We start from the raw sequence: 20,312 nt of genomic DNA, 5'->3' as shown, positions 1-20,312 counted from the left end.
TCACTCTGTGACCCCAGCAACCACTGGACTAGTCACTCAATTAGCCTCAGTGCCCTTGGTCTCCTAACATGCCCTCGGTTATTTCTAACTTTTTTTATCCTGCTGTATGCTTCTTTCTCTCTGCCCTTCCCTGTAGCTACAGGAAACTCTTTTTTATCCGGCAGCAGCGTGGTGCCGGTTTATCAAAAAGTCCAGATTACAGAGAGATATAGTAAAGATACGAGAGCCCCGTACACAGCAACAGATCCAGGCTTCCCTGTTGCTTAGCAACAGGTGCAAGAACCCCGGCCACAAGATCCAGGCGTCCCTGTTGCTTAGCAACAGGTGCAGGAACCCCGGTTACACAGCCACAGATCCAGGAACGGCCACTAATATGAAGTAAAACTTACCTGAACCTACTCCTGAATTTTGCCGGTTAACAGAGATTTCCGGTTATTTAGGTGTCGGTAAATCGAGAGTTTCCTGTATCTAGCCAAATATCTTTTTTTTTTAAACTTTGCACCATCTGTTTCTCTTGTTCTGCCTATTATTTCTCTATTTCTGATCCTTGCCTATCATTCTCTGATTGTTTCTGTTTCATTTATCTTTCTGCCTTTATGTAAGAACATAAGAAATAGGAGCAGGAGTCGGCCATTCGGCCCTTCGAGCCTGCCCCGACATTCAGTAAGATCATGGCTGATCTTCTGCCTCATCTCCACCTTCCCGCACTATCCCCATATCCTTTGATTCCCTTAATACCCAAAAGTCTATCGATGCCTCTACTCTGTTAAACACTCTTTCTGTTTCTCTTTCTCATTCATTGTCTCTCTCTTGCTCAATCTCTCTCTCTCTCTCTGTCTGTCTCTCACTCTAGAATCCCTGAAGTGTCAGTGCACAAGGAGTCCATTTGACTCTTGCCATTTCACTGCTCATCCACTTTGCCATTAAATAGTTTTCTAGATGTGTTTATTTAATTTCCTCTTAAATTTCCACTGAGATTTCCTCTCTATTTTTACCCAGCTGTCTTTTCTCAGCTGTCTTTACCTGTTGCCTTGAGTTAGGTTGTATGGATTTTCATAGAATAGAATCTTACACCACAGAAGGAGGCCATTCGGCCCATCGTGCCTGTGCCAGCTCTTTGAAGGAGCTATCCAATTCGTTCCACTGCTCCCCACCTCCTTCCCCACCTACTGTGCCATTCTTTCTCCATAGCCCTGCAATTTGAACATTTGGTGTGTGTTAATGTGTTACATTGTGTTAAATCTTAATGTGTTAGTATAAAATTCCTCTTTTAAAGGAGTTATTAAACCCGTTTGAAACAAATGTTCATAAAGCTAGATGGAAGAGTTTTGTCTAAACATGTTAAGAATCCATACACTGATATTGGCACACTGTAATTTCTTTGGCTATTCCTGCCTCTCAACGGGGGCATAGTAGCTATGTTACTGGACTAGTAATCCAGAGGCCTGGACTACTGATCCAGAGACGTGAGTTCAGGTCCCACCACGGCAGCTGGGGAATTTAAATTCAGTTAATTAAATAAATCTGGAATAAAAAGCCAGTATCAGTAATGGCGACCATGAAACTACCGGATTGTCGTAAAAACCCATCTGGTTCACTAATGAATGTTTTTTAGGGAAGGAAATCTGCCGTCCTTACCCGGTCTGGCCTATATGTGACTCCAGCAATGTGGTTGACTCTTAACCGCCCTCCGAAATGGCCTAGCAAGCCACTCAGTTATAACAAACCACTACAAAGACTGGAGCGGTTCAAGAAGGCGGCTCACCACCATCTTCTCAAGGGCAATCAGGGATGGGCAATAAATGCTGGCCTTGCCGGCGACGCCCACATCCCAGAAACGAATAAAAAAAAAGTTCTGCCATTGCAAACTCCCTGTACAGAGCTTTACTCACAGAGCGCATTGGCCGAAGGATCAGGCTGCAGTACTGTAGCTCTGTCTCTGACCCGCCCTTCCTGTGAGTGAGGCTCTCCAGTAGGAGTGTGGAACCAGGCAATTGCAACATGCAGTGATAGCACTCTCGCCTCTAAGTTTGAAGGTGGTTGGGGGTTCAAATCCCACTCCAGAGACTTCAGCACAAAGTCTTCAGTGCAGTACTGAGGGAGAGATGTACTGTCGGAGGTGAAATAAATGGCCAGATCATCTGTTTTAGGTGTTGGTTGAGAGATAAATATTGGCCAGGACACCGGGGAAAACTCCCCTGCTCGTCTTCGAAATAGTGCCATGTGATCATTTACGTCCACCTGAGAGAGCAGACGGGGCCTCGGTTTCATGACTCATCCGAAAAACAGCACCTCCGACAGTGCAGCACTCCCTCAGTACTGCGCTGGAGTGTCAACCTGGATTGTGTGCTCGAATCTCTGAAGTGGGGCTTGAACCCACAACCGTCTGCTACCACTGAGCCAAGGCTGACACACAATACCCAGATTGGGAGGTTAGTCCCAGCACGACTAACATCGAGTAGCTTAATGGCATTCTAAGCTGGTAGGCTGCATGTTGCGACTGGTTAAAATCCAACAGTATTCACCCTTACACTTGCAGGATTTCTCAGTCTTGGTCCTTGCTATACCTAAGCTCCCTGCACATATTTATCCCTCAACCAACATTACTAAAACAGATGATCTGGTCGTTATCCCATTGCTGTTTGTGGGGACCTTGCTATGGGGAAATTGGCTGCCACTTTTCCTACATTGCTACAGTGACTACACTTGAAAAGTACTTCATGGGTTGGAAAGGGCTTCAGGATGTCCTGAGGTTCTGAAAGGCGCTGTATAAATGCAAGTGGTATTACAAAAAGATCGGAGTATAAGAGTAAAGACGTCTTACTGAAATTATATAGAACCTTGATGAGACCACACCTGGAGTATTGTGCACAGTTTTGGTCTCCTTACCTAAGGAAGGATATACTTGCCTTAGAGGGAGTGCAATGAAGGTTCACCAGACAGGTCCCTGGGATGGGGGAATTGGCCTATGAGGAAAGATTGAGAAGACTAGGCTTATATAGTAGACTGTATTCCCCAGAGTTTAGAAGAATGAGAGGTGATCGCATTGAAACATATAAAATTCTTAAGGGGCTTGACAGGGTAGAGGCTGGGAGGATGTTTCCCCGGGCTAAGTCCAGAATAACAGGTTGGCTTTTTAGGACTGAGATGAGGAGAAATTTCTTCACTCAACGGGTTGTGAATCTCTGAAATTCTCTACCCCAGGGGGCTGTGGAGGCTCAGTCGTTGAGTATATTCAAGGCTGAGACGTAGATTTTTGCATACTAAGGGAACCAAGGGATATGGGAATAGTGCAGGAAAGTGGAGATGAGGTAGTAGATCAGCAATGATCTTATTGAATGGTGGAGCAGGCTCGAAGGGCCGAATCATAGAATGGTTACATCACAGAAGGAGGCCATTCGGCCCATCGAGCCCGTACCGGCTCTCTGCAAGAGCACTTCAGCTAGTCCCACTCCCCCACCCTTTCCCCGGAGCCCTGCAATTTCTTTTCCCTCAGGTGCTTATCTAATTCCCTTTTGAAAGCCACGATTGAATCTGCCTCCACCCCCCTTTCAGGCAGCGCATTCCAGATCCTAACCACTCGCTGAGTAAAAAAGTCTTTCCTCATGTCGCCTTTGGTTCTTTTGCCAATAACCTCTGGTTCTCGATCCTTCGGCCAATGGGAACAGTTTCTCTCTATCTACTCTGTCCAGACCCCTCATGATTTTGAACACCTCTATCAAATCTCCTCTCAACCTTCTCTGCTCCAAGAAGAACAACCCCAGCTTCTCCAGTCTATCCACGTAACTGAAGTCCCTCATCCCTGGAATCATTCTTGTAAATCTTTTCTGCACCCTCTCTAAGGTCTTCACATCCTTCCTAAAGTGCGGCGCCCAGAATTGGACACAATACTCCAGTTGAGGCCAAGCCAGTGTTTTATAAAGATTTATCATATCTTCCTTGCTTTTGTACACTATGCCTCTATTTATGAAGCCCAGGACCCTGTATGCTTTTTTAACTACGTTCTCAACCTGCCCTGCCACCTTCAACAATGTGTGCACATATACCCCCAGGTCTCTATGTTCATGCACCCCCTTTAGGATTGTACCCTTGAGTTTATATTGCCTCCTCATTCTTCCTACCAAAATGTATCACTTTTCTGCGTTAAATTTCATCTGCAATGGCCTACTCCTCCTATTTCTTATGTTCTTAAGTCTTTACGTTGGACATGTCTCTACAGGGAGAGAGAGAGTGTGTAATGTATATTGGGAAAAATGTGGCTATGTGGCTTTCTCAACAGCATGGTTCAGAGAACTCTTCAGAACTGTGATGGGTTTCCACGTGTGTCAGACACCCGCTGACCTCCGAAAAATATAATATGTTCAGGCATTCCATTGTTGGATGTGATGTGTTTCAGAGATCTGCCTGAATCCCCGGGATCCTCGCGCCGAAATCCAGATCGTGCCAACTGAGCAGGTCAAAGCAGAGTGGAGGTTGCCTGACATTAAGTATAATTTCATCACAAGGTACTGTTCCAGTATTAGACTCTATTTGCAATTCGATGACAGTGCACCATGGCAGCTATCATTATGCTGTATGCGTGGAGCCATGCCCATGTTTTTCACGTCCCCATGCTTGTGATGAAAGCCAATTACAGCACCGCATGCAATGAGATACGGTCGCCCTTACAGTCGAAATCGTTATCATCCCGTGCTCGTGGGTTATCTAGTGTACCTGGTTTGAAGAGCTGTTTATCTGCCTGGGTCCTAAGCTCTGGAATTCCCCCCCTCCCCTAAACCTCTCCGCCTCTCTTTCCTCCTTTAAGACGCTCCTTAAAACCGACCTCGTGGACCAAGCATCTGCCTAGGTATCAAAAATTGTTAGATAATCGCTCCCGTGAAGCCCCTTGGGACGTTTTAGTACGTTAAACGCGCTATATAAATGCAAGGTGTTGTTGTTTAACTTTGATGTGTCTTCTGCTCATTCAACGAGCAACATTTATTTCTTTGAGATTGTCTCCATCCCTGTTCAGAGTCTCATCCAATTCCCATTTCTGCCTCTGCCCCCCTCTTAGACCTGCTGTACCATCATGGTCTGTTCAGTTGGTGGGGCAGAATTTTAAGGGAAGGTGTGAAAGGGTGAAGTAATTAAAGGACCCACATTTCAGTGGCACCTTATCATCAGGACATCCCAAAGTGCACCACAACCAGCCCGTTACTTTTTGAAGTGCAGTCGCTGTTGTTACATGGGCAAACGGAGCAGCAAGATCCCGACAAACAGCCAGTGAAACAAATGACCCATTTGCTCTGTTTTGCTGGGTTTCTGTTGGTTGAGGGAGAAATGTCGGCCAGGACACCGGGAGAAGTCTCCTGCTGCTCCCGGTGACCTGGGATCCTCCGTGTCCTCCTGAACAGGCAGCTGGGGTTTAGCGCATCATCTGAGAGATGGCGCGTCTGACGTCGCGGCGCTCCCTCAAGATTGCACTGATGTGCCACCCTAGGTGATTGCTCAGATCCCAAAGTCTGTGTCGTGTCGTGGACGAGCGACCCAGAAGCCATGAGTTCAAATCCCGCCACGTGACAACAGTCTGCCGCCAGCTTTCCCTCCTCAAAATCCTCCCTCTGTGTCTCTCTTCGAGTTTTAACCTGAGAGGCTAAAGGGATCAAGGGATATGGGGAGAGAGCAGGGACAGGGTACTGAATTTGAATGATCAGCCATGATCCCATTGAATGGCGGAGCAGGCTCGAGGGGCCGAATGGCCTACTCCTGCTCCTATCTTCTATGTTTCTATGAGATTCACCAGACTGATACCTGGGATGGCAGGAATGACGTATGAGGAGAGATTGGGTCGATTGGGCTGGAGTTTAGAAGAATGAGAGGGGATCTCATTGAAACTTATAAAATTCTAACAAGACTAGACAGACTAGATGCAGGAAGGATGTTCCCGATGGCAGGGGAGTTCAGAACCAGGGGTCACAGTCTAAGGATAAGGGGTAAGCCATTTAGGACAGAGATGAGGAGGAATTTCTTCACCCAGAGAGTGGTGAACCTGTGGAATTCTCTACCACAGAAGGCAGTTGAGGTCAATTCATCTATCTATCTATCTCTATCTATCTATATATATAAAGCGGTACTTCTGTCATTCTGTCTGTCATCGCCTGTGCGTCTGTCGGGCTATGCGCTCGAAAGTTACAGGGCGTACCTACGCGCGCGTTAACTCCAAAGAAAGTTTACGCTTCCAGTACGGTTTTAAGCGTATTTACTTTTCGGTCGGACGCAAATTGTTCGCGCCTTATGCAAAAAACCTTCAAAATTAAACTCATTATCTGCTAGCATTGATTGACTGACATCAAGGTTCCACCAATCCTGTTCCGTCACGATTGACCAATCCTACAGTACGGTCCCCTGATGGTTGGCCAATCGGTGTGTGTGTGGGCGGGACTATTCGTTTTCATCTCGGGGATGTGCCAGCCATTGTTTCACTACCAGCTCTGACTTCAGCTTCCAGCTCAAATGACTTCAGCTTCCAGCTAAAACTACTTTGAAAGTTAGTCTCTTTTAAAAATAACATAAGATTTACCAAAAACGTTTTATAAGTACTTTCACTTTCATTTTTCAAGCTTTTAAAAGGTAGACAGACAGGGACACAGACAGGGCCCTAAAGCCTGCCACTCGATTTAAAATGTTGCCCAGCACCAGATTCACAAAGGGACACAGACAGGGCCCCAAAGCCTGGCACTCGATTTAAACCGCCTGCCCCAAAACAGCCCTGGCAACGCCGGGCTCTCCAGCTAGTTAAATATATTCAAGAAGGAGTTAGATATATTTCTTAAGGCTAAAGGGATCAAGGGATATGGGGAGAAGGTAGGGACAGGGTACTGAGTTTGGATGATCAGCCATCATCTCATTGAATGGCGGAGCAGGCTCGAGGGGCCGAATGGCCTACTCCTGCTGCTATCTTCTATGTTTCATCTGCCAGTGTTAGAATTGACGTCCGCACGCATCTGAACTGTTACACAGAGGAGGTGAACGGTAGCGGGAGCGCGAGCACGCTGGTTCTGTTACTGGACCGAGGTCTGGACTAATGATCCGGACACATGAGTTTAAAGCCCACCGCAGCAAGGGGAATTTAAATTCAGTTATTTAAATAAATTCTAATTAAAAGCTAGTGTCAGTAATGGTGACCATGAAACTCCCGGATTGTTGTAAAAACCCATTCTGATTCACTCATATCCTTTAGGGAAGGAAATCTACCGCCCTTACCCGGTCTGGCCTATATGTGACTCCAGACCCGCAGCAATGTGGTTGACACTTCACTGCCCTCTGACCTGGCCCAGCAAGACACGCAGTTGTACAGGGACACCCACATCCCGTAAATGAATTAAAATAAAATATTTTTTTTAATTAAGAAGTACACTTACTGATGGTAACTGGACTCTCGCTCAGGAAATAATCGCTACAGGCAGAGCAGTGGCAATTCCTTCTCCGGTGAATAAACCAACTGTACCGTTACATTATCTTAGTCTTGTTCAGTTCTAAGCGATGTCCTGGAGTTATATTTCACCTGTGTTTGTCTCTTTAGACTGGAGCTGGATAAACTGCCAGATGCTTACACGTGTGATGTTATTGGACTCGTCACCTTTGTGGGAAGATGTGAAAGAGTAAGAAGGGAAGGTAATCTTGATGATGGGAGAAAGTTACCAGCTCAACTTTGATGGCTGTTGCTCAGCTTGACAATAATTAAAAGGCTGTGTTTTAACTCTCTTCCCCGCCTTTGTCCCGACACAGAGGGCAGCGAGGATTTCTACCTGTACCGCTGGGTTCATGCTGTAGATGGAAGCACTGAGCAACCTTTTGTCCTTGAACTGTTTGCAACTTCACAGCCAGAGACTTTTCAGCAGATCCATCCGAGTAAGTAACGTTTAGCCTTTCAGTAATTCAACTACTTAACCAACCAACAGGAGCAACTTGCGTTTATATAACGCCTTTAACAACAACAACTTGTATTTCTATATCTATTATGGCCCAGAAATTCGGGTCCCCACGGGTGAGTAGGCGCTGGGTACTCGCGCGTAGGCCCAACGAAAGTGCCGGTTTCGTGCATGCACGGCGCATGCGTGGGAAACCGGAACTTCCATTCCCCTGAAAGAAGGGGTTGGCAGGTGGAATGCATGCGCCGGAGAGACAGCGCGAGCGCATCGAACTTACGGTTTTTTTGCAGGTTTCTCCGGGAGGGTAAGTCTCCAGCAGTTACACTTTTAAAAAGCAGGCGCCAGGCCTGCTTTTAAAGGTAAGTGGTGAATTAACTAAAATTAAAACATTTTTTCCACAGGTTTATTATTTTTAAATACTTTAAAGAAAGGTAAGTTTATTTTTAGCCCCGTTAGAAAATGTAATTAATTTTTTCAAAAATTTAAATTATTGTTTAAAATAGTTATTTCATGTAATTTATAGTTATTTTTAAAATGTGATTTGTTTAAAAAAAATTATTTGAAGATTTAGTGATGTTTTGAGGCTTATAGTATTTATAGGTTTGACAGCTCTTCCTGTCAAATTTATGAATGAAGCATTCCCTGCTACCATTGGCTCTCCATGGCCCACGTGATTCCAGGGGACGCTTCGAACTAACTGCGCCCCTGGGATACACAAGCACTGCACGCCGGCAGTTGGAGGAGGCCCAGGATCGGAATCCCACGCGGGCCCACAGCGCAACAGCCGGCGCGCTAGGTAATTGCAGGTCGGGGGCTTGCACCCACGGGAAGCTCCCGACCCAAATTTCTGGGCCATTATATACCTAACAGTAGCTATACTGTAGGACAGAGTATAAATCAAGACATAATGGGGGCCTGTAAGAAAGGTACTGCAATAATCATGGGCGATTTTAATCATCATATAGATTGGACATATCAAATTGAAAGAAAAGGCATACAATGTTGCGAAGATTAATGGTAGGCCAGAGGATTGGGAAATTTTTAGAAACCAGCAAAGGATGTCTAAAAAAAAATTATGAAGAGGGAGAAGATAGAGTATGAGAGTAAACTAGCAAATAATGTAAAAACAGACAGTAAGAGCTTCTACAGGTATATAAAAAGGAAGAGAGTAGCTAAAGTAAACGTTGGTCCCTTAGAGGATGAGACTGGGGAATTAATAATGAGAAATAGAGAAATGGCAGAGACTCGAAACAATTATTTTCGATCGGTCTTCACGGTAGAAGACACTAAAAGCATCCCAATAATAATAGATAATCAAGGGGCTATAGGGAGGGAGGAACTTAAAACAATCTCGATCACTAGAGAAAAAGTACCAGGCAAACTAATGGGGCTAAAGGCCAACAAGTCCCCTGGACCTGATGGCCTGCATCCTAGGGTCTTAAATGAAGTGGCTGCAGAGATAGTGGATGAGTTGGTTGTAATATACCAAAATTCCCTGGATTCTGGCGAGGTCCCAGCGAATTGAAAAACCGCAAATGTAACGCCACCATTCAAGAAAGGAGGGAGACAGAAAGCAGGAAATTATAGGCCAGTTAGCCTAACATCTGCCATTGGGAAAATGCTGGAATCCATTCTTCTTCTTCTTAGGCAGTCCCTCGGAACTGAGGATGACTTGCTTCCGCATTAAAAATGAGTTCGCAGGTGACTGATGTGTCCAATGCGGGACCTACAGTCTCTGTCACAGGTGGGGCAGACGGTGGTTGAAGGGCCGGGTGGGTGGGGTGCTTGGGTTGACGTGCGTTCGTTGCGCTGTTTGCGCTTGACTTCCGCTTGCTCCCGGCGAAGAGACTCGAGGTGTTCGGCGCCTTCCCGGATGCTCCTCCTCCACTTTGTGCGGTCTTGGGCCAGGGATTCCCAGGTGTCGGTGGGGATGTTACACTTTTTCAAGGAGGCTTTGAGGGTGTCCTTGAAGCGTTTCCTCTGCCCACCTGGGGCTCTCTTGCCATTATTAAGGAGGTAGTAGCGGGACATTTAGAAAATCATAATACAATCAAGCAGAATCAACATGGTTTTATAAAAGGGAAATCGTGTTTGACAAATTTCCTAGAGTTCTTTGAGGATGCAACAAACAGGGTGGATAAGTATGTAAAAAGAAAAAGATTAGTGAAGACATATGTAGGGCCCTTACAGTCAGAAACAGGAGAATTTATAACGGGAAACAAGGAAATGGCAGAGCAATTAAACAAATACTTTGGTTCTGTCTTCTCGGAAGAGGATACAAATAACTTCCCAGAAATGCGAGGGAACCAAGGGTCTAGTGAGAAGGAGGAATTAAAGGAAATTAGTATTAGTAAAAAAATAGTGCTGGAGAAATTAATGGGACTGAAAGCTGATAAATCCCCAGTCCTGATAATCTGCATCACAGAGTACTAAAAGAGGTAGCCATGGAAATAGTGGATGCATTGGTTGTCATCTCCCAAAATTCTATAGATTATGGAACAGTTCCTGCAGATTGGAGGGTGGCAAATGTAACCCCGCTATTTAAAAAAGGAGGGAGAGAGAAAACAGGGAACTACAGACTGGTTAGCCTAACATCAGTAGTAGGGAAAATGCTAGAGTCTATTATAAAGGATGTGATAACAGGACACTTGGAAAACATCAACGGGATTAGACAAAGTCAACATGGATTTATGAAAGGGAAATTGTGTTTGACAAACCTACTGGAGTTTTTTGAGGATGTAACTGGTAGAATAGATAAGGGAGAACCAGTGGATGTGGTGTATTTGGTCTTTCAGAAGGCCTTTGATAAAGTCCCACGTAAGAGGTTAGTGTGCAAAATTAAAGCATATGGGATTGGGGGTAATATACTGGCATGGATTGAAAATTGGTTAACAGACAGGAAACAGAGAGTTGGAATAAATGGATCTTTTTCGGGGTGGCAGGTGGAGATTAGTGGGGTACCGCAGGGATCAGTGCTTGGGCCCCAGCTATTCACAATATATATCAATGATTTGAATGAGGGAACCAAATGTAATGTTTCCAAGTTTGCTGATGACATGAAACTAGGTGGGATTGTGAGTTGTGAGGAGGATGCAAAGAGGCTTCAAGGCGATTTAGACAAGTTGAGTGAGTGGGCAAATACATGGCAGATGCAGTATAATGTGGATAAATGTGAAGTTATCCACTTCAGTAGGAAAAACAGAAAGGTAGAGTATTATTTAAATGGTGATAGATTGGGAAATGTTGATGTACAAAGGGTTCTGGGTGTCCTTGTACACCAGTCACTGAAAGCAAACATGCAGGTGCAGCAAGCAGTTAGGAAGGCAAATAGTATGTTGGCCTTCATTGCAAGAGGAATTGAGTACAGGAGCAAGGATGTCTTACTACAGTTGTACAGGTGAGACCACACCTAGAGTACTGTGTGCAGTTTTGGTCTCCTTACCTAAGAAAGGATATACTTGCCATAGAGGGAGTGCAGCAAAGGTTCACCAGACTGATTCCTGGGATGGCAGGACTGTCGTATGAACATAAGAAGTAGGAGCAGGAGTAGGCCATACGGCCCCTCAGGTCTGCTCCGCCATTCAATAGGATCATGGCTGATCCGAATCTAGACTCACGTCCACTTCCCTGCCCTCTCCCCGTAACCCCTAATTCCCTTATCTGCTAGGAAACTGTCTATCTCGGTTTTAAATTTATTTAATGTTGCAGCTTCCACAGCTCTCTGGGGTAGCAAATTCCATAGATTTACTACCCTCTGAGTGAAGAAGTTTCTCCTCATCTCAGTTTTGAAAGGGCAGCCCCTTATTCTAAGATTATGCCCCCTAGTTCTAGTCTCACCCATCAGTGGAAACATCCTCCCTGCATCCACCCGATCAAGCCCCCTCACAATCTTATATGTTTCGATAAGATCGCCTCTCATTCTTCTGAACTCCAGTGAGTAGATGCCCAACCTACCCAACCTTTCCTCATACGTCAACCCCCTCATCTCCGGAATCAACCGAGTGAACCTTCTCTGAACCGCCTCGAGAGCAAGTATATCTTTTCTTAAATATGGAAACCAAAACTGCACGCAGTATTCCAGGTGTGGCCTCACCAATACCCTGTATAACTGCAGCAAGACTTCCCTGTTTTTATACTCCATGCCCCTTGCAATAAAAGCCAAGATTCCATTGGCCTTCCTGATCACCTGCTGCACCTGCATACTAACCTTCTGTGTTTCATACACCAGGACCCCCAGATCCCTTTGTACTGTAGCACTTTGCAGTTTCTCTCCATTTAGATAATAACTTGCTCTTTGATTTTTTCTGCCAAAGTGCATAACCTCACACTTTCCAATATTATATTCCATCTGCCAAATCTCTGCCCACTCACTTAGCCTGTCTGTGTCCTTTGCAGGTTTTTTATGTCCTCCTCACACACTGCTTTCCCTCCGATCTTTGTATCGTCGGCAAACTTGGATATGTTGCACTCGGTCCCTTCCTCCAAATCGTTAATATAGATTGTAAAGAGTTGGAGTCCCAGCACTGACCCCTGCGGAACACCACTAGTTACCGATTGCCAGCCCGAGAACGAACCATTTATCCCAACTCTTTGTTTTCTGTTAGATAGCCAATCTTCCACCCATGCCAGTAGATTATCCCCAACCCCGTGATTTTTTATCTTGATCAGTAATCTTTTGTGTGGCACCTTGTCAAATGCCTTTTGGAAGTCCAAATACACTACATCCACTGGTTCCCCTTTATCCACCCTGTATGTTACGTCCTCAAAGAATTCGAGCAAATTTGTCAAACATGACTTCCCCTTCATAAAACCATGCTGACTCTGCCCTATTAAATTATGTTTATCCAAATGCTCTGTTACTGTATCCTTAATAATGGACTCCAACATTTTGCCAACCACAGATGTTAGGCTAACTGGTCTATAGTTTCCAGCTTTTTGTCTACTTCCCTTCTTAAATAAGGGTGTTACATTAGCAGTTTTCCAATCTGCCGGGACCTTTCCTGAGTCCAGGGAGTTTTGGAAAATAATCACCAATGCATCCACAATCCCTACCGCCACTTCTCTCAAGACCCTAGGATGTAGGCCATCAGGTCTGGGGGATTTATCCGCCTTAAGTCCCATTATTTTACCGAGTACCATCTCCTTAGTGATTTTAATCGTGTTTAGCTCCTCCCCCCCCATTGCCCCCTGTTTGTCCAGTGTTGGGATATTTTTAGTGTCCTCTACTGTAAAGACTGATACAAAATATTTGTTCAGCGTCTTTGCCATCTCCATGTTCCCCACCACTAGTTTCCCGGTCTCATCCTCTAAGGGACCAACGTTCACTTTAGCCACCCTTTTTCTTTTTATATAGCTGTAGAAACTCTTGCTATCTGTTGTTATATTTTTTGCTAGTGTACTTTCATAATCTATCTTCCCTTTCTTAGTTAATCTTTTAGTTATTGTTTGCTGGCTTTTAAATGCTTCCCAATCTTCTATCCTCCCACTAGATTTGGCTACTTTATATGCTCTTATTTTCAGTCGGATATTATCCTTTATTACTTTACTAAGCCACGGATGGCTGTCTTTTCTTTTACTCCCCTTTTTCCTCAGTGGAATATATTTATCTTGAAAGATGTGAAATATCTCCTTGAATGTAGACCACTGCTCTTGTACCGTCTTACACTTTAATCTGTTTTCCCAGTCCACTTTAGTCAATTCTACTCTCATACCTTCATAGTCTCCTTTATTTAAGCTCAGTACGCTGGTTTGAGATCCAACTCTCTCACCCTCAAACTGAATTTGGAATTCAACCATATTATGGTCACTCATTCCAAGGGGATCCTTTACTAGGACATTTTTTATTAATCCTGTCTCATTACACAGGGCCAGATCTAAGATTGCCTGCCCCCTGGTTGGTTCAGTTACATACTACTCAAGGAACCCGTCCCTAATACACTCTATGAACTCTTCCTCAAGGCTGCCATGCCCAATTTGATTAGTCCAGTCAATATGAAAGTTAAAATCCCCCATGATTATAGCTGTTCCATTATTACAAGCCCCAACTATTTCCTGATTTATACTCCGACCAATAGAGTTGCAACTGTTAGGAGGCCTATAGACTATGCCCACTAGTGACTTTTTCCCCTTATTATTCCTTATCTCCACCCAAACTGTTTCACTATCCTGATCCTTTGACCCAATATCAGTTCTGACTATTGCAGTGATTCCATCCTTGATTAACATAGCAACCCCACCTCCCTTTCCTTCCTGTCTGTCCTTCCTAATTGTCAAATACCCTTGTATGTTTAGTTCCCAGTCATGATCATCTTGCAGCCATGTTTCCGTAATGGCCACCAGATCATACCCATGTGTAGTTATTTGTACCGTCAACTCGTCTATTTTGTTACGAATGCTGCGTGCATTCAGATAAAGAACTTTCAAATATGTTTTCTGACAATTTATTCCTGCTTTTACCCCTTTTATTACTTTACCTTTATCATTATACATTCTGTCCCTTCCTGACACGCTCTGGTTTTTAATTCCCCCACTGCTACCTTGCTCTATTGCCTTCTCCGCTGTCATTTTTGTTTTTCGCTCTCTTAAAACCTCCCCCCCACTAATTAGTTTAAAGCCCTCTCTACAGCCCTAGTTATTCGATTCACCAGGATTCTAGTCCCAGCACTGGCCAAGTGAAGTCCGTCCCAACGGAACGGCTCTCTCCTGAGGAGAGATTGGGTCGACTAGGCCTGTATTCACTAGAGTTTAGAAGAATGAGAGGGGATCTCATTGAAATGTATAAAATTCTGACAGGTCTAGACAGACTGGATGCAGGGAGGATGTTTCCCCTGGCTGGGGGGGTCTAGAACGAGGGGTCACAGTCTCAGGATACGGGGTAGGACATTTAGGACTGAGATGGGGAGAAATTTCTTCACTCAGAGGGTGGTGAACCTATGGAATTCGCTACCACAGAAAGCTGTGGAGGCCAAGTCACTGAATATATTTAAGAAGGAGATAGATAGATTTCTAGACATAAAAGGCATCAAGGGGTATGGGGAGAGAGCAGGAATATGGTATTGAGATAGAGGATCAGCCATGATCATATTGAATGGTGGAGCAGGCTCGAAGGGCCGAATGGTCTACTCCTGCTCCTATTTTTCTATGTTCTTTTTATGTTCTAAAGGGGAACCAGTAGATGTGGTGTATTTGGATTTCCAGAAGGCATTCGATAAGGTTCCACATAAAAGGTTACTGCACAAGATAAGAGCATACGGGGTTGGGGATAATATATTGGCATGGATAGGGGATTGGCTAACTAACAGAAAACAGAGAGTCGGGATAAATGGGTCATTTTCCGGTTGGCAATCAGTAACTAGTGGGGTGCCACAGGAATCAGTGCTGGGGCCTCAACTATTTACAATTTATATTAATGACTTGGATGAAGGGACTGAGTGTACTGTAGCCAAATTTGCTGATGATACAAAGATAGGTGGGAAAGCAAGTTGTGAGGAGGACACAAAGGGCTGGATTTTGCTACGGGGGCGGGTTGGAGGTGGGAAACCCACATTCGGGCTTGTTGTCCCGCCTCCATGGAGATGTGGCCAACCCACTGGGTTTTCCTCTGATTGACCTTGTTGAGCCCGCCCTGTGGGCTCAGCAGGCCAATTAAGGGCCACCCGGCAACAGGTGACGTCAGAGATTGACATTTCATCTGTCAAAAGCTTTTGGCACATGAAATATCAGTGTTTAACAGCTGTTTGAAGCTGTCAAGCACTGAAAAACTGCTAATTCAGCCTCAGTCCTTTCTCAGGATAACTTTAAAATCATTTTGCTGCAGAAACCAAGAAGCTGATTTTTTTTAAATCGGAGCTTCTGTGGTTCTTGCAGCCGACTCCCGACACCGAATGCAGGACTCCTGTAAAGGTTAGTAAAAGTAAGTTAAACTTATTTAAACACTTGCAAAACACTTACCTTTGCACTCCTGCACCCCTCACTCACCTGAACACTGGGCATCTCGACCCCTCCAAGACCTCAGACCCACGTCCCGCCTCGAAAACTTTTCGTGGTTTGGAGCTGTCGGGAAGCCCACAAACCAGCAATAAAAATCGCGAATAGGCAAAAAACTACCTGTTAACTACCTGTTAACAGGCAGTTTAATTGCCTTTAATCCCTTCCCGCCTCTGGGAGTCGGGTTCCAGCACTTGTCGGCAACCCGACTCCTATGAAATTGACATGGAGGCGGGATGGGGTCGGGACCCCCGGATCTCCGATTTTTATCGCCCGCACGCCTCCAACCCGACTCCAGGGGCTTAGGAAAATCCAGCCCAAAGAGTCTGCAAGGGGATATAGATAGGTTAAGTGAGTGGGCAAAAATTTGGCAGATGGAGTATAATGTGGGAAAATGTGAAGTTATCCACTTTGGAAGGAAGAATGAAAAAGCAAATTATTATTTAAATGGAGAGAGATTACAAAATGCTGCGGTACAAAGAGATCTGGGGGTCCTAGTACATGAAACACAAAAAGTTAGCGTGCAGGTACAGCAAGTAATTAGGAAGGCTAATGGAATGTTGGCCTTTATTGCAAGGGGTATGGAGTATAAAAGTAGGGAAGTTTTGATGAAACTTTACAGGGCGCTGGTGAGACCGCACCTGGAGTACTGCGTACAGTTTTGGCCTCCTTATTTAAGGAAGGATATACTTGCATTGGAGGCAGTTCAGAGAAAGTTCATTAGGTTGCTTCCTGGGATGAAGGGGTTGTCTTATGAAGAAAGGTTGAGCAGGTTGGCCTATACTCATTGGAGTTTAGAAAAATGAGAGGTGATCTTATTGAAACATACAAGATTCTGAGGGGGATTGACAGGGTGGATGCTGAGAGGATGTTTCCCCTAGTCGGGGTGTCTAGAACTAGGGGGCATAGTTTCAAAATAAGGGGTCGCCCATTTAAGACGGTGATGAGGAGGAATTTCTTCTCTCAGAGGGTCGTGAATCTTTGGAATTCTCTACCCCAGAGAGCTGTGGAGGCGGAGTCAGTGAATATATTCAAGGCGGAGATTGACAGATATTTGAACTACAGGGGAGTCGAGGGGTACGGGGAGAGAGCGGGAAAGTGGTGTTGAGGCCAAGATTGGATCAGCCACGATCTTATTGAATGGCGGAGCAGGCTCGAGGGGCCGAATGGCCGACTCCTGCTCCTGTTTCTTATGTTTTTGTGTTCTTATATCAGCTATGAGGAAAGGTTGGATAGGCTGGGGTTGTTGTCTTTGGAACCAAGGAGGCTGAGAGGGAGACTTGATTGAGTTATATAAAATTATGAGGGGCCTAGATAGAGTGGATAGGAAGGATCTATTTCCCTTAGCAGAGAGGTCAATAACCAGGGGGCACAGATTTAAAGTAATTGGTCGGAGGATTAGAGGGGAGTTGAGGAGAACTTTTTTCACCCAGAGGGTGGTGGGGGTCTGGAACTCACTGCCTGAAAGGGTGGTAGAGGCAGAAACCCTCATCACATTTAAAAAGTACTTGGATATGCACTTGAAGTGCCGTAACCCACAAGGCTGCGGACCAAGAACTGGAAAGTGGGATTAGGCTGGATAGCTCTTTGTTGGCCGGCACAGACATGATGGGCTGAATGGCCTCCTTCTGTGCCGTAAATTTCTATGATTCTATGATATAATTCTTAACAACAACTTGTTTTTATGTACCACCTTTGTCAAGAACAGCTTCACAATGGGTATGTATGTGTGTTCACATGTGGCTCTCTCACAGTGTTGCACATGGGAGAATCGAGGCCTGTACAGTCTTAAAAAAGGTTAATCTCAGTGTACACAAAGAACGTGAGGACAGCGCATCCTGACACAATGGCTGCCCGTGTAATAACACAGAGGTTAAAAATTAACGGAATGAAGTGGGGAACTTAAGTTAGAGCAGAATGCGTTATTTTTATTTCTGTTTTAACTCTGTGCAGTCTCAAATCACACAAACCATCACGAGCCACATTGCACGACCGTTCGCGCACAACGGTGGCCAAGGGTGCAGCAAGCTTGTGCGTGTGACACACAACCCAGTCAGCCCCAGTCACAAAGTAGCAGTCCAGGGCACAGAGTCGGGCTGAGGATAACAATCGTTCATAGCAACGGGCACCAGTGAGCTAATGAATGCATCGAGCGCTGTGTGCAATACTACGGGCGATGGATTGGAATACATTAACGCGTCCCTCAACATATTCGGAGGAGCCGTTAAACCGCGATCCCACCTGCCCTCTCGGGCGGACATAAAAGATCCTACTCGAAGATGAGCAGGGGGAGTTCTCCCCGGTGCCCTGGCCCAATATTTATCCCACAACCAACATCACTAAAAATACACATTATATCTGGTCATTGCTGTTTGCGGAACCTTGCTGTGCGCAAATTGGCTGCCGCGTTTCCTACATTACAGCAGTCACCCCACTTGAAAAAAGTACTCCATTGGCTGTGAAGTTCTCCACTTTGGTAGGAAAAATAGAAAAGCAAAGTATTTTTTAAATGGTGAGAGATTTAGAAATGTTTGGTGTTCAGAGGGACCTGGGTGTCCTTGTACACGAATCACTGAAAGTTAACATGCAGGTACAGCAAGCAATTAAGAAAGGAAATGGTATGTTGGCCTTTATTACAAGAGGATTTGAGTATAAGAGTAAAGAGGTCTTACTGTAATTATATAGGGCCCTGGTGAGACCACACCTGGAGTATTGTGTACAGTTTTGGTCTCCTTACCTAAGGAAGGATATACTTGCCATAGAGGGAGTGCAACAAAGGTTCACCAGACTGATTCCTGGGATGGGGGGATTGTCCTATGAGGAGAGATTGAGTAGACTAGGCCTATATTCTCTAGAGTTTAGAAGAATGAGAGGTGATCTCATTGAAACATACAAAATTCTTACAGGGCTTGACAGGGTAGATGCTGGGAGGATGTTTCCCCTGGCTGGAGAGTCTAGGACCGGAGTCACAGCTTCAGAATAAGGGGTCGGCCATTTAGGACTGAGATGAGGAGAAATTTCTTCACTCAGAGGGTGGTGAATCTTTGGAATTCTCTACCCCAGAGGGCTGTAGAGGCTCAGTCGTTGAGTATGTTCAAGTCAGAGATCGATAGATTTTTGGATATTAAGGGAATCAAGGGATATGTGGATAGTGCAGGAAAGTGGAGTTGAGGTGGATGATCAGCCATGATCTTATTGAATGGTGGAGCAGGCTCAAAGGGCCGAATGGCCGACTCCTGCTCCTATTTCCTTTGTTCTTAAAGAGCTTTGGGACCTCCTGTGGTCATGAAAGGCGCTATATAAATGCAAGTCTTCTTACGTACAAATGTTTTTTCCTTGCAGTGACTTACTTGGTGTGCACACAGATGAGAGTAGTTCGAGAATTCCGTCCTGGTGGAGCGATCGCCAATGTTCCCTACCTCACAACCTCCAACGAAAGTCAGATATCTATCTCCGGTGGGTCATTACAGAATTAGGAACATTATGTCATCTTTTGTCTCCATGTGTATGTAATAAATGTTCACCATTTCAGGTGTTGTACCTTTGGGTACACATCTGTCATCCTCTGGTTCTGGTGTGTTTATTGGCAAAGGTTCCAGCACTGACTTATGAAACCCGAGGACTCTCAGACCATGCTGCGAATTCAGAAGGTGCTCGAGGGGGCAGTCCAGGCCCACACAGGTGCCATCGTTTTAAAAATTGAATTTATAGGGTGGACGAAAGGTCTTCGACCTGAAAAGTTAACTCTGTTTCTCTCTCCACGGATGCTGCCTGACCTGCTGAGTTTTTCCCGCGTTTTCTGTTATTATAGGGTGGAGTTGCATTGTTATGAAGCTGAATGTCCCTTGCATACTGGAGACCTTGTGTGGTACATTAAGGGTCTATTCCCTTCATAAATGACTAGACTTTGGGGTGATTAGATAGAGGACTACAAAATTGTGAATGGGTTTGACTGTGTTCCCCTTGAAAGGCTATTTCAACTCGATAGGTTGGGCTTGACCAGAGGTCATGTCTATAAGCTACCTAAGGGTAGGATTAGGATAGATTTTGGACACTTCTTCTTTTCTGCAAGGATACGAGACCTATGGAACAAGTTACCGGCTCGGGTGGTGAGTGTAGACTCTCTACGTGGCTTCAAGAGAGGACTGGACCAGTTCCTCATTGGAAAGATCACGTCTTATCGATGGTAGGTACAATACCAGCTGCATGGTCTGATGGTCTGTGTGCTCTCCTGTGTCAGCACAGGTAGCACACTCGCCTGAGTCAGAAGGTTGTGGGTTCAAGTCCCACTCCTGGGACTTGAGCGCATAAAGCTAGGCTGACACTCCAGTGCAGTGCTGAGGGAGCGCCGCACTGTCAGAGGTGCCGTCTTCAAGATGAGACGTTAAACCGAGGCCCCGTCTGCTCTCTCAGGTG

General features: G+C 45.2%; 1 protein-coding gene across 3 annotated transcripts in view; it reads left to right on the top strand.

Annotated features, from left to right (window-relative positions):
- Positions 1 to 20,312, top strand: part of radx (RPA1 related single stranded DNA binding protein) — a 96,892-nt gene that overhangs the window by 24,724 nt on the left and 51,856 nt on the right. For 2 of the 3 annotated variants that reach the window (XM_086001753.1, XM_086001761.1), the window contains exons 5-8: positions 4,397 to 4,505; positions 7,562 to 7,653; positions 7,768 to 7,890; positions 19,239 to 19,352. In XM_086001753.1, the coding sequence (XP_085857879.1) occupies positions 4,397 to 4,505; positions 7,562 to 7,653; positions 7,768 to 7,890; positions 19,239 to 19,352 (438 nt within the window). The remainder of the gene's footprint in view (positions 1 to 4,396; positions 4,506 to 7,561; positions 7,654 to 7,767; positions 7,891 to 19,238; positions 19,353 to 20,312) is intronic. The other variant, XM_086001770.1, reaches the window with a different exon arrangement.

Source organism: Somniosus microcephalus, chromosome 1 (genome assembly GCF_052327205.1).
Source record: "Somniosus microcephalus isolate GS21.2 chromosome 1, FLI_Smic_1.0, whole genome shotgun sequence".
Taxonomy (NCBI): Eukaryota; Metazoa; Chordata; class Chondrichthyes; order Squaliformes; family Somniosidae; genus Somniosus; species Somniosus microcephalus.
The sequence above is the reverse complement of the archived record's forward strand: the minus strand, read 5'-3'. Positions and strand labels throughout refer to the sequence as shown.